At 58.0% G+C, this 12346-nt stretch overlaps 6 protein-coding genes across 6 annotated transcripts; 4 read left to right on the top strand and 2 right to left on the bottom strand.

The window, feature by feature from the left end:
• Positions 1–88: 88 nt before the first annotated feature.
• Positions 89–377, bottom strand: F751_4099 (Cytochrome b6-f complex subunit 8, chloroplastic; the record flags this gene model as incomplete). Its single annotated transcript, XM_011403682.1, has 2 exons — positions 89–184; positions 324–377. 2 exons carry the CDS (start codon positions 375–377, stop codon positions 89–91), a joined length of 150 nt encoding a protein of 49 aa, XP_011401984.1.
• Positions 378–1035: 658 nt separating this feature from the next.
• F751_4100 (AAR2-like protein) lies at positions 1036–3240 on the top strand (the record flags this gene model as incomplete). Its single annotated transcript, XM_011403683.1, has 6 exons — positions 1036–1155; positions 1574–1636; positions 1813–1988; positions 2184–2293; positions 2478–2662; positions 3049–3240. 6 exons carry the CDS (start codon positions 1036–1038, stop codon positions 3238–3240), a joined length of 846 nt encoding a protein of 281 aa, XP_011401985.1.
• A 1576-nt stretch (positions 3241–4816) lies between these two features.
• Positions 4817–5955, top strand: F751_4101 (Phosducin-like protein 3; the record flags this gene model as incomplete). The annotated part of the gene is made up of 4 exons (XM_011403684.1): positions 4817–4909; positions 5005–5170; positions 5411–5583; positions 5809–5955. 4 exons carry the CDS (start codon positions 4817–4819, stop codon positions 5953–5955), a joined length of 579 nt encoding a protein of 192 aa, XP_011401986.1.
• A 614-nt stretch (positions 5956–6569) lies between these two features.
• Positions 6570–9005, bottom strand: F751_4102 (putative rhamnose biosynthetic enzyme 3; the record flags this gene model as incomplete). Its single annotated transcript, XM_011403685.1, has 8 exons — positions 6570–6663; positions 6946–7068; positions 7258–7519; positions 7701–7809; positions 7977–8175; positions 8354–8496; positions 8667–8744; positions 8895–9005. The coding sequence occupies 8 exons, from the start codon at positions 9003–9005 to the stop codon at positions 6570–6572; spliced, it is 1119 nt and encodes a 372-aa protein (XP_011401987.1).
• F751_4103 (hypothetical protein) lies at positions 6767–7057 on the top strand (the record flags this gene model as incomplete). Its single annotated transcript, XM_011403686.1, has 1 exon — positions 6767–7057. One exon carries the CDS (start codon positions 6767–6769, stop codon positions 7055–7057), a length of 291 nt encoding a protein of 96 aa, XP_011401988.1.
• Positions 9006–9842: 837 nt separating the features above from the next.
• Positions 9843–11704, top strand: F751_4104 (Monothiol glutaredoxin-S17; the record flags this gene model as incomplete). The annotated part of the gene is made up of 5 exons (XM_011403687.1): positions 9843–9902; positions 10008–10323; positions 10523–10927; positions 11329–11450; positions 11606–11704. 5 exons carry the CDS (start codon positions 9843–9845, stop codon positions 11702–11704), a joined length of 1002 nt encoding a protein of 333 aa, XP_011401989.1.
• Positions 11705–12346: the final 642 nt, after the last annotated feature.

Raw genomic sequence — 12346 nt, forward strand, 5'->3', positions numbered from 1 at the left:
GGTGCACTGCTTGTTTACACATTCTACGCAGCTCCATGTGACCCATATTTCTTCTCTCAGTCCGCAAGGGGCGCTGCCTGTGGCCTGGTTAGAGGCCGGAACGGCCCCACACCACCAGGGAGATGGAGAAGGTGAAGATGACGCATGTCGCCGCCCAGCCCACCTGGACCAGGATCGGTTCACCCTGCAGTGTGGAGGATGTGGAGGTATGGGGAGAGATCTCAAGACCCTAAGGCAGGCACTTGTACTAGTACAGAATGCTGCACAGCCTGGAGCACCCAGCGACTGTTACAAAAGCCTGCCGGCTTCCCTATTTCACTCACCTCTGCAAGCATCATGTGCTCCTGGGCTGCCAGTGCTGCAGGGGCTAGAAGCATAGCTGCTGATGCGATGGTCCCGGTGGCGGCAGCGACCACCTGACGGGGAGTGTGAAGAGGGTACTTGGGATGACGGGCAGGGCTAGCCTGCATTGACGGCATTGAGCGGCCAAAGCATGCGGGAGCGGAGCTTCATACGATTAAGCTTTTATAGGGTTTTGGTGTGCATTGGGGACTTCATGCCTCACTTTATGGTCTCGCATGGCCGCATGGGGGACAACCCTCCTGGCCCTGCATGGACCCCTGGGTGGCAGAAGGGACTTCTGCGGGAGGGGATACGCCGCGAGCTTGTGGGAGCAGGTTGCCAGTGACATGTCCGCTGCTGTGTTTCCAGGGCACGAACGTAAATGCGCGTCAGGGAGTGTGGCAGAGGCCCCGATCAACCGCCGGGGCGAATAGATAGCCTTTCGGGTGGCCTTTCCCACTTTCTCAATTGGCGTACCGGAGAACTTGGATGGTTTTCTGCGCTGTGAATGCAGCATTTGTATATATTCAGCACAGCATGCACGATTAAATCTGCTGGAGGTAATATTCAAGCATATACCTCGGCCTCAGAGATCTCGAATTGAGGTCCTGATCGAACCCCGATCGTCTGAGGGCAGAGGGTGGCGTCCCTGTCCGCGCTGCTCACGGCTTGTCGATCGCCAACAACTCCACGATGTCTGCGCCATATAGAATTAACATGGATAACGTTGCGGCTCGAGATCTCCTTAAGAAAGGGGCCACCATTCTCCTCCTGGACGTGCCTCCGGGAACAGCGGTGGGCATCGACCACCAGGTGCGCGGTAGGGATTCAATGACGCATCGTGGATAGCCCTCTCGATGCGCCATGGTGGGTTGCAGACAAGGTGACCTAGAATATGACCAAATTCGTAGGTCTTCCTGTCTGGCCCAGAGTTTAAAGGGGTGAAGATGCTGCCTCCAGGGCCCCACCTGGTGTCATACTGCGCAAAGGGCAGTCAGGGTGACTTTGGACCCGTCACCTGCTTCTTCATCCACCCCAGCGCGGGACAGGTGTGTGCAGAGGAGGTCACACTCGAACATGCCTCGAATGTTACTCCCACCTGCCGGAAGGGCTGCACTCCTGTTATACAAAGGTTCACGCTTGCCATTGCACAGAATACAATGGATGCGGAGGTCCCTGCGCCTCGAGTCCTACAGAACATAACCCAGCCCTGCATGAATCCCTGCTCCAGGTTGTCATCAAGCGCTGGGATCCGCAGCAGGAGTATCTTGTGGCTGTGGACGAGGAGTCTGAGGTAGGCTTGCCAGGAGAGTGGGGAGTGGGGGGGCCTTCCCAGGGAAACTGGGACTCCTGATGGCACCAGAGCACCACACTTGCAACAAAGGCATGCCTCATGGAGCGCAACTCTACCAGTGATCATTCCCATGGATCCCGAATGCCCCCTTTCCCATCCCTATACGACCCCCCCAGGTCATGCAATTCACCCAGGCGGTGCACATGTTTGAGTTTGATCGCCACCTGGCGCCCTACGACCTCGCCAACCTGGCGACCTGGCGCTCGCTCTCCGCCCACGTGACCCCCGCCGTCATCGACCGCCTCCAACCCGTGGGAGGGAACATCTGCGTGCTGGCGGAGGCGCCGCCGGGGTCGCGCGGGAGGCGCCAAACCCCAGCAGAAGCGGCCCTGGAGGCCCAGCTCAGCCGGCGCAAGGCCACCTCAAGCTCGCAGGGAGGCGGGGGGTCGGATGACAGTGCAGTGCCAGGCTCTCACCCCCAAGGTGCCCTCGTCGCGGCGCCGCACGCCGGCCGCTGCTTTTACACCCGCACTCAGACCGTCTCCAGAGACGGGGTTTATGATGCGGCTGCGCGCACACGGCACAACCTGGACCGGTCCGAGGGGCTGGACTCGCTGATTCGGGAAGAGTACGCAGGGGACGGCGACCTCCTGCTGGGTGAGCCGTTGGCGGGAGGAGGATGAGGGAAGAGGATGCCGTCAACCAGCGGACTTTTGGCGGATTCTTCACAGCAAGAGGGTCGCACGGACTGAGCGCTTCCTAGCTCGGCACCCAGCAGCCTTCTTCCATCCCCCGGCGAGTGGATGAGAGGCATCCCTCTCTCCCTGGGTCCCATTCACAGGCGAGCTGCAGTTTGCTTTCCTTGCCTTCCTGGTGGGCCAGAGCTTTGCGGGGCTCATGCAGTGGCGGGCGCTCCTCCAGCTCCTGCTCGGCTGCTTCTCTGCCGCCCTGGGGCAGCACCAGCAGCTCTTTGCCCAGGCTCTCGATGTGCTGGCAGCACAGCTGGCTGCCTCAAGCCAGAAGCAGGTGATAGTCAGGGATGTGCGAGGCGTACTTGACCCAGGGTAGCTGCTCACAGTTGTGATCCGGATCACAAGCCTGGCGGTATACCACTGTGACTGCCTGCCATGCATGTGATAAAGAAGGACAATCCGCACACATTGCATTTCCCTATTCAAAACAGGGGAGAGTGGGAGGTGCACAGGACGCAGGTTTTCTGGATGAATTGCTCCGGGACAGTTTCCTCAGCCACCAACTGCCTCAGGTGAGGGGAGCAGTTGGTGGTGGACTGGCCGTCCCAGCAATTAACGGTCTCCACCTTGCTTGCTCCTGCACATTCAGGTGGAATCTCGGACGGGTTAATCTTTTCAATTTTCACAACTGCTTCAACTCTTTTCCCTTGCACTTCACAGTGGACACGGGGCGTGCAGGAGGAGAGCGATGGAGCGGGGTTGACCCCCGCCCTGGCTGAGTCTGTAGCACGGGTGAATGAGGCTCTGCACGAGCTCGTGGGCTGGGAGGATTCATCACAGGTCCAGGAGCTGGGACTGGGGGACGATGAGGATAGCCCGGCAGTTGTGGACCTGGATGCACCTATGTTTTGAGTTTGAAAGTTGTGCTTGAATATGAGCGCTCCCCTGTCACATGTATTACTCTGAGCATTGTGGGAAGGGGGGGACCTGGTGCCGACTGTAAAAGAATGTTCGAACGAGCCCGGCTTCCAAGCAGATACCCAGAGGAGGATACGTGTGCCCCTGGCATTTAAGGATGCTTGCGCAGCATCTGATCACCGAGCAGACGAGTGCATAATACCACGACGAATTCCTCAATTCAGGCGATAACGAATCGTTGAGGGCGACATCGCACAGACGCAGTTCCGTTCCAGTATAATGAGTTCCGCTGTGCGGACCGCTGGGCCATCCCTGCTCCGCCTCTCGCAGATGGGCGCCGACATGCAATGCCTGCGTGCCTTTACGTTCATGCAGTTTAGAAAAATTCACAGCGTGCAGCCACATCGCGGCGAGCCTGAGGTATGTGGCGCGACGTGCATCGCTCTGTTACCCGGCACGGTCGCGCCAGCCCGATTGGGCATCGCAAACGAATAAGCCGTTCCCGTGCAGGCCGGATGCTCCATCGAGGAGATAAAAAAGGCGGCCAAGCGGACCGGAGACGCCGCAAAGGACTGGATCGCGGGCTCGAACAGCCATGCCAGCCAAGCCATGCGGGTAGCAAGTGAGAATGCTGAGCAGGTGTACGAGAGTGCCAAGCGCGCACTGGACGAGACCCAGACGATTGGCAAGGAGCGCACTGAAAAGTATGTAGCAGCAGGAAGGGATACCTGTTCCGTTGGGAGTGGTGATGTGATGCATTTTGCGTGGGAGCTTCCGGCCTACACCTCCTCTCCGGTTGATGTACCACAATCATCTCATCGTCTTGCACTTCTCCATTACATCTGCAGGGTGATGAGTCATCTTCATCATGGAGCCAAGACAAGCACCCACCGCCAGCTCCCGGACTCTGCCAAGGAGTCCATTGCACAGCATGCAAGCGAGACACCAGCCAACCAGAGTGCACGTCCCAATTGATCAGCTGGAGGCTGCGGAGCGTTGCGGGAAGCATTGTTTCGAATGTTAGAGATGGGGTGCGGTGTGTGGAGTGCAGAGTTAATATCCAATGACTGCTTGTGTGTGAAAGGGTTCTGAGGCGGCCAGTGGCTATATTTCCAGGAGTTGGCATTGCTGCCCCCCTAAGTCTCAGACACTCTGTCAGAAATGCATCCAATTTTCCATCCGGTCCCTGCAGTATCAAATATGGCACCGGATGTTCCACGGTCATCCAGCATGTGACACATCCTTGTCAGACCTAGCTGGGTCTCATTCTCAGACCAGGTTCGAACAGTACGCTCTTAAACCCCTGAAGCATCTCTGCAGACCAAGTCATTCTCACCTTTTTCATTACTGAGGATACAGGATCGTACAATGGGTTTGTGAAGGGCATGGTTTATACGCGCGCGGGAATTTCGGTCTGTTTGACTTTTCGCTCCGGACCTTGCCTCGCACGAGCCGCTCCTGCATGTCCCCGCGCAGCATTGAAATTGAAGGTGCGTATTGATTTGATCGCTCCTAAATCTGCTGACCAGTGATCGAGGACACATCCCAGCGCGCTTCCATCTCTGCCACCATGGACGCCGCGAACCTGGCCAAGGTCAAGGGCCAGATGCACAGCTTCGCGATGGGCGAGGCCATGGCTCAGGCCGCACAAGACTACCAGCAAGTGGGTCTGGGTGAGATGGGATTGTAGCTGGGGCACTGGCATCGATGAACGAACCTTGCTGATGTACCCGTCCTCATATCTGGAAACTACTGCAGCACATTCTGGCGAGTCAGCAAGCTGCCGCCGGCAAGGGCTTGCCGGCCTTCTACGCGGATGACATGCTGAACGATCCGGAGGTGGAGCGCCTGCAGGCCGAGCGCTTGGAGGAGCTGAAGATGCAGGCCGAGAGACGTGCAGCAAAGACTGCCCAGACCTCTTATGGTGAGGCAGACTGAAGGGATGCATTGTTGTGCCGGATGGGTTTGATGAGGGCAGATCCGAGGAATGCAATGCATAGCTGCTGTCCACAAAGAACACGTCTGTGTGCATGCAGTTTAATAGTATCCCCGTGTGCAGAATTGGCGCTTAGCTGCACGCATTGCAGCCTCTGCTCCTGCAAGCATTGTCCAGATCCCTCACCCAGACTCCTCCTCCCACATTCCTCCTCCCGTCCATGGCCAGGGTCCCTCGTGGAGATTGCAGAGCCAGAGTTCCTGGCCGCCGTGATGAAGGCGGAGCATGCCCTCTGCCACTTCTTCCATGCTGGGTTTCAGCGATGCGCCAGCATGGATCGCCACCTGGCGATCCTTGCACCTCGCTTTCCAGGGACCTCCTTTCTCAGACTGTCGGCACCGGTGCGTGGGTGTTCATGGGAAGGGGAGAGGGATAGGGCCAGCACAGGAGAACTCTGTGCTTGGCCGGCGCTCTAGCAAAATTGCTCGGGTGATAACTGCTGGCAACAGAGGTGAATGCCAATTTACTGATTGCTGCGGGCACAGGGTCCTCCATGTCCCAGGACACTCTCTGCAGGACAAAGCACAATCCAAGGCCTGCCTGCCCTCTTCTTTCTCCCTCTGTAGGATGCCCCCTTCTTCACAGAGAAGTTGAAGATTCGGACGCTCCCCTGCGTCATTGTCTTCCACCGCGGCGTCGCTGTGGATAGGATCGTTGGATTCGAGGGTATCCGCGGGGCAGGCGCGGACTTCAAAACTGCAGCGGTGTGTTAATTGGGCCTCTGTATGGTGTATGGACTGGTATACTCAATTCACCACAGCCTTGTGACAGTCTGACCTGTGCACTTACTGGCTGCAAAGGTCGTGCAGTGTTTGGGAACATTCTCCTGCAGGATGCATTGACACCACCCTCGGCAAAAGTGATACCCATCCACAACCACTCCTCTTGCACAAATTGAGTGCAGTTGGAGGAGCGGCTACAAGAGTCTGGCGTTCTGGTGGGCGTCAATCCATGCAGCGACTCTGAAGCGGAAGCTGAGGCTGTGGACAGACGGACAGTGCGACATGGGGTCAGCATGGGGCTGCACAAATCTGCCTCTGACGAAGACTCAGACTTCTCAGACTAAAACGGCTCGAATATCTCCTCTCCTCTGAAACTACTTTAATTTCAAAGGTTGAACTGTAGTTCACAGCATGGGGCAAGTGCGGTGTGTGGGAGAGGCGGGCCACGGCTATGTGTGACACGAGATCGTGTTATTTGCGTCGGCCAGGACCAGGAGCTGTTGCACTGGGCGTCGCGAGCAGGATAGACTGTCCCTGTCCTCAATTGTGAGCGGATGTCAACAAAGCCATAGGCAGTGCACAATTCTCCCATGTCCCAAGGCTCCTCAGAAGCCATTTTGCCCTTCCAGGGGCACCACTCGCCGCTGGCGATTCAGTCCAGCATGCGGCTGGAGGGCAGCATCCAAATTCCCATTGTCCCTGTTGGCATACATGGAGAGTGTGCATGTGTAAGTGAATCCCTGATGCACAGGATTCACCAAGCCGTACGGCCTTGAGGACATCAGCCGTATCGTGCAGCAAAATGACCCCTCCTTGGGATTTGGCGGCTCAGTATGTTCACCTCAAGGCCAACTCAGCTCGAGGTCTCTGTCTGCACCACCATCACCCAATCCCCATCTTCGCTAAGGCACACACTTGTTGCAACCCGCACATCCACAATCCAGAGAGCCTTCCTTGCCAACACCCGCAGATCTCACTCACCAATACTCAGCGGGCGAAGGGAGGTTCAGGTACCAGTCTATCGTCTTCCTCAGACCCTGCTCCCACGACGTGCTCTCCTCCCAACCCAGTGCCGCCAGCTTGTCATTGTTGATGAAGTACCGCCTGCAGATGGGATGGCATCGGGTGACCGATCCTGGAGGTCAAGTCGCACAAGAGTATGATATCAGCAGGAGGATCAACGAATGCAAAGGAGTTGCCCACGACACAGCCTCGTCGCCGTAATTGCTTTCATAGGTCAGGCTTCCCTCTTTCCCCTTCCACCACCCGAATTACACCACCTTTGCAGCTCACCTATCATTGAAGGCTCGGTCGCGCACATGCTCGAGCAGCGGCGCCTGCCTGCCAAAGGCGGCGCCGATGTCGTGAGCCACCTCCAGCACCGAGCGCTCCCGCACGCTGCCGATGTTGTACACCTCCCCCACCAGCCCACAGTGCAGGACGGCGTCGTAGGCCGCGGCCACGTCAGCAATGTACAGATAAGAGCGTACGGCCTCGCCCGCCCCGTACACGGTGAGGGGCCGGTCGCTGGCCGCCAGGAGGATGAATTTGGGGACTGTGGGCGGGATGGGGTGAAGGGTCAGTGGATATCAAGGAGTGCAGGACAGGCCCTTCCTGATTGAGATCACAAAAACTTGATACTCGATACAGCCGTAGGTTGGACAAGAACATCCCAACAGACAAGCCAGCTGCACAGCATGAGCCACCTCCAAGGCTGCTCCCACAGTCACACTCACTGAGCTTCTCTGGGAACTGGCCCGGACCGTAGACATTGTTGCCACGGGTGATGATGACGGGGAGCTGATAGGAGGTGTAGTATGCCAGGGCCATGATCTCTGCCCCCGCCTGGAAGGGAGGAGTGCAGTAGAGGTGAGCGCAGGTCTGCTCCATACAAGGGCATGGGAACGGATACAGGGACGGGCATGCAGCTGTCCTCAACCTGTGCCCTGCTAGTGCTGTGCGGCAGACAGGAGAGGCCGGACTTAATTGATAACATCAGATTTCACAGCCACATGCCTCAAGAGTCTCCTTCCCCTCCTGCGTGCCTTGGCTGCCGCATACGGATTGGTGGGCTCCAGCCGGCTCTTCTCGACCAGGCCGGCCGCCAGGCCAAAGGAGGTCTCCCCATACACCTCATCTGTGGATACGTTGATGAAGCGATGGACTTGCCCGTACCGCCGAGCAGCCTCCAGCAGGACATGGGTGCCGTACCTGCGACGGAAGAAGATGAGAGGAGTGACGGAAAGAGTGGCTGATGCGGAGATGCCCCCCCACAAGTGGCATCGACTCGAGCCAGTTCAACTTGTCGGGGCCCCGCTCATTGTGTGCCATCTGGGAGTAAATGGCCGACTACCATGACCATGCCATCACCAAGCCTCTCGTCCCCTACATGTTGTTGATGGTGAAGCTGACGCTGTTCCCAAACGAGTGGTCCACATGTGTCTGGGCGGCAAAGTGCATGACGGTGTCGATTTTCTCAGTTTCCATCACGTAATACAGCAGGTCCCCGCTCTTGATGTCCCCTTTGATGAACTGCACGGTATGTTGTGTTGATTGGTTGGGTGGGGATGCCGGTGTAGGCGGGATGGTACGTGGCTCCGGCGTGCCCTTCAAGGCTCATGACATAGTCATAAGCCCTGCCAGGTGACACATGTGAGACCCATTGCGACCCAGACAGGCGATCACTGGTAGCACCACCCTACCTTAAAGTTGGGGGCATCCTTGACGGCTTGGAGGTTGTGCAGGGTGGCGCAGTAGTCCAGGCAGTCAAAGACCACCACCTGGAGTGATGGCCAGGAAGGCGCTTGCATGTGCCCAGTGGCCTGACCAGCACGTGATGTGCCCTCCCCTGCCCAAGCACTGGGGTATTGCATATGGTAAATTCAGGGGCAGCCCAAACTTGAGTTTGGCTCATCAATTCAATCACTCACCCTGTACTGGGGGTAGCGCTGCACCAGGCGGACGACGACATGGCTGCCTATGAAACCTGCTCCCCCCGTCACCAATATGTTCCGAGGAGTGTAAGGCTTCTCCTCCCCCATGTTGCTACCTCGTCATGCTCTGTGAGAACAGTGACAGAGGTCAGGGAGGCGTTTGCAAGCGTCCGTTCGTGCAGCTCCCACAAAGCCCGAGGCTTCTGGCAAGGCTGAGCGACTCTGCCCGGTGGGTCCCCTCTTCCTCGCCTTCAATAATTGGGGCTGGCTGGGACTCTACGTACGATATAATGCACATACAAATCCTTACAGGTGGGTGCGTGTTCGGTGTGACGCGTTCGAGGGTGCGCCCAGCGTCGAGTCGCAACCACCTGCACGGCACCGTCGAAAAAGAAAAATGCGCCCCAGGGTACGTCATTCATGACCGCAGGTAGCAACCCCAGAGGCCCCCATCGTCGACCCTCTTCAATGCATGCGACATCCTTAACACACGAAGCTAATGAATATGGTGGTTCATACTGTTCTTTTGCCCGTACAGGGTCCATCTGGAAATTGAAAGGGACCGTGTCGCTGGAGTCAAGCCATTATCGAAGTATGGTCAAGAGCGATCCACAGGGGGGAGACCAAAGCTCCTCGTATTCGGCATTGGCAATGAACATTCTCATCCAAGACCCCTTGAGGTTTGTGTCTCTGCGAGAGCTGCTCCCTCCCATGATGAATATCATCGATGGCGGGAAGGGGCGAGAGCGTGACGCACTGTGGCAGAGGCCTCCCTCCCCGGGCCTCAGCAAGACCAAGACAATCGACACTTGTCATTCCAGATCCATCTTTCAGACAATTTGTGGTTGATCATCAACGTAAGTCGCTGTCGCGATTGTCCGCCCGAGAAGGAGCCACAGGAGGCGGTGAAGCGGCTGCGCCACCTGACCCTGAGATCATAGCGCGATGGTGTTCAACGTCGCGTCGGAGAAGGAGCTCCAGCACATCCTGAGGGCGCATCCGCAGGTGTGCTGAGAAGTGCAAGCAACCCGTGCAATTACCTGCGCCGCTGAGCGCGCGAGGCTCCCACCCCCCCTTCATAGCTCAATCCCCATTTCCATCCCACCACAGACCGTGGTCCACTTCTGGGCCCGGTGGTGTGAGCCATGTGCTTTCCTGGACACCGTCCTGGAAGCCATCGTCTCCGACGCCCCCTCCCTCGCCGTGGTCCGTGTTGAGGCAGAGGAGTTGCCCGAGCTGTCTGAGCGCTACGACGTCTCCGTGGTGCCCTACTTTGCCTTCTTCAAGGATGGCCAGCTGGTGGACACCCTGGAGGGCGCCTCCGCCGCCGACCTCTCCTCCAAGGCCCTGGCCCTGGGTGCCAGGGCGTCGATGCCTAGCAACGGCACCCCCGCCACCGATGCCGCAGTCGCAGCCATTGCCCCAGGTGCGCATGCGTGTGGGGGGGTGTGGAACCCCGCCTCGGTCGACACATCGAGATGCCTTGAGGGATGGTGCGCGATTCTCCTTGCACCGGGGGCACCGGGATGCCTCACATGAGGGTACCTCGAAAGTCCTGCAGTGTGGTACTTCCCAAGCCACATGCCCCCCACTCCCCCCCCCCCGCCACACGCTCACATTGGCAGTGACAAAAGCAGCGCCTGCCGTGGCAGGCGACGAGCGCCTGCGGGTCCTGGTCCAGCGCAGCCCCATCATGCTCTTCATGAAGGGCTCCCCCGACGCCCCCCAGTGCGGCTTCTCCGCCAAGGTCGTGGCAGCATTGCGCGCCGTGGGAGCGGACTTCGACTCCTTTGACATCCTGGGCGACGCTGGGGTGCGCCAAGGCCTCAAGGCCTACTCCAACTGGCCCACCTTCCCGCAGCTCTACGTGGCGGGGGAGCTCCTGGGCGGCTGCGACATTGTCCTCGAGCTGGCCGCCAGCGGCGAGCTGGCCGCTGAGCTGGCGGCTGCGGGCGCGCCAGGGGACGCGGACCGCACCGCGCAGCTCACGGCGCTAGTCAACTCCTCCCCCATCATGCTCGTCATGAAGGGTGAGCAGAGGGGGAGATGGGTGATGAGAGGAGCATGGGGAGGCAGGACTCCCTGCCCGCACGGGCATGCCCCCGGCCCAAAGCTGCCCCTGAATCAAGTACCGCGCCCGCGTCGTGGATGATGAGTTGCGTTTTCCACCTCCTGAGCGCCCGGGTCCAGTGCGACTCCCCAGCTCTGATGAGATTCCTAGGCAACACGTCATCCTTGCTCTGACACGCGTCGGACGGCGGTCTTCGTGCGATGAATGATGGCGGCTGCGGCACTGTGCCCAGGCGCCTGATTATTGTCTCTTCCTTGTCATGCGCTCTCCTCCCGGTGACCCCGCGGTCCCTCCATACAGTACTCCGCTTCCGCATCTATGCCACAGCTGCTCTCCATGCACATCCCCTCCCGCCCGCAGGCACGCCGGAGGAGCCACGCTGTGGGTTCAGCCGCAAGGTCGTGGACGCACTGAGGAGCACCGGGACGGCGTTCGGGACCTTTGACATTCTGTCCGACCAGGACGTTCGAGCACGTCTCAAGGTACTGGAGCTTGGACGTACTGTTTGCACATCCGTCCGCTGAGCGCGCCTGACTGCTTGCTTAGGCTCTTATGCCCTCGCCAAAGGCACAAGTTGCAGCAAGCGTGTATTCCCCCATGAGTGCAGGAGTACTCCAACTGGCCGACATACCCCCAGCTATATGTCAAGGGACAGCTACTGGGAGGCTGCGACATCGTGCTCGAGATGGCTGCAGATGGCAGCCTCAAGGAAACCATTACGGAGATGCTGGCGTGATTTATGATGTTGTAATTCTGCATTTAGGGCTTGACTATCATCACCATTGTATTGTCTGTCCTGTACCTGTATGTTTGCTCACCATAGTATGTAATGTTCTTCTTGTGTTGTGTGTGTTGGGTGCGTGTGTGTGTTGGGTGCGTGTGTGTGTGTTGGGTGCCGTGTGTGTGTTGGGTGCGTGTGTGTGTGTTGGGTGCGTGTGTGTGTTGGGTGCGTGTGTGTGTGTTGGGTGCGTGTGTGTGTTGGGTGCGTGTGTGTGTTGGAGGGGGGTGTAAGGCTGCACCACCAAGGCGGGAGTGAAAGGCCTAGGCGATGCCTGTGAAGCCGACCTAGTAAACTAGGCTGATGGCGACACGCCAAGAAAAATATATCTAACAATTGTCTTGTCCAATGGACAAGATACTAGCTGTTAGACTAGTAAGAACAGATACTACACTTGATCTTAGCCAAAAGGCCGAGAAAGGTATGATGTGGGAGGCCTCCAAAAAGAATATGAGTGAGAGCCAGGCATCGCGATGATCCCGACGATTATGGGTCAATCTCACGTCCTTCCGCAATTTTGGCGTTACAAGCCGTAGATACAGATCTTCCTACATCACGTACTCATTTGCGTTTCTTTCATAAAAGCAGACATATTATTAC

Source organism: Auxenochlorella protothecoides, assembly GCF_000733215.1.
Source record: "Auxenochlorella protothecoides strain 0710 unplaced genomic scaffold scaffold46, whole genome shotgun sequence".
NCBI lineage: Eukaryota > Viridiplantae > Chlorophyta > Trebouxiophyceae > Chlorellales > Chlorellaceae > Auxenochlorella > Auxenochlorella protothecoides.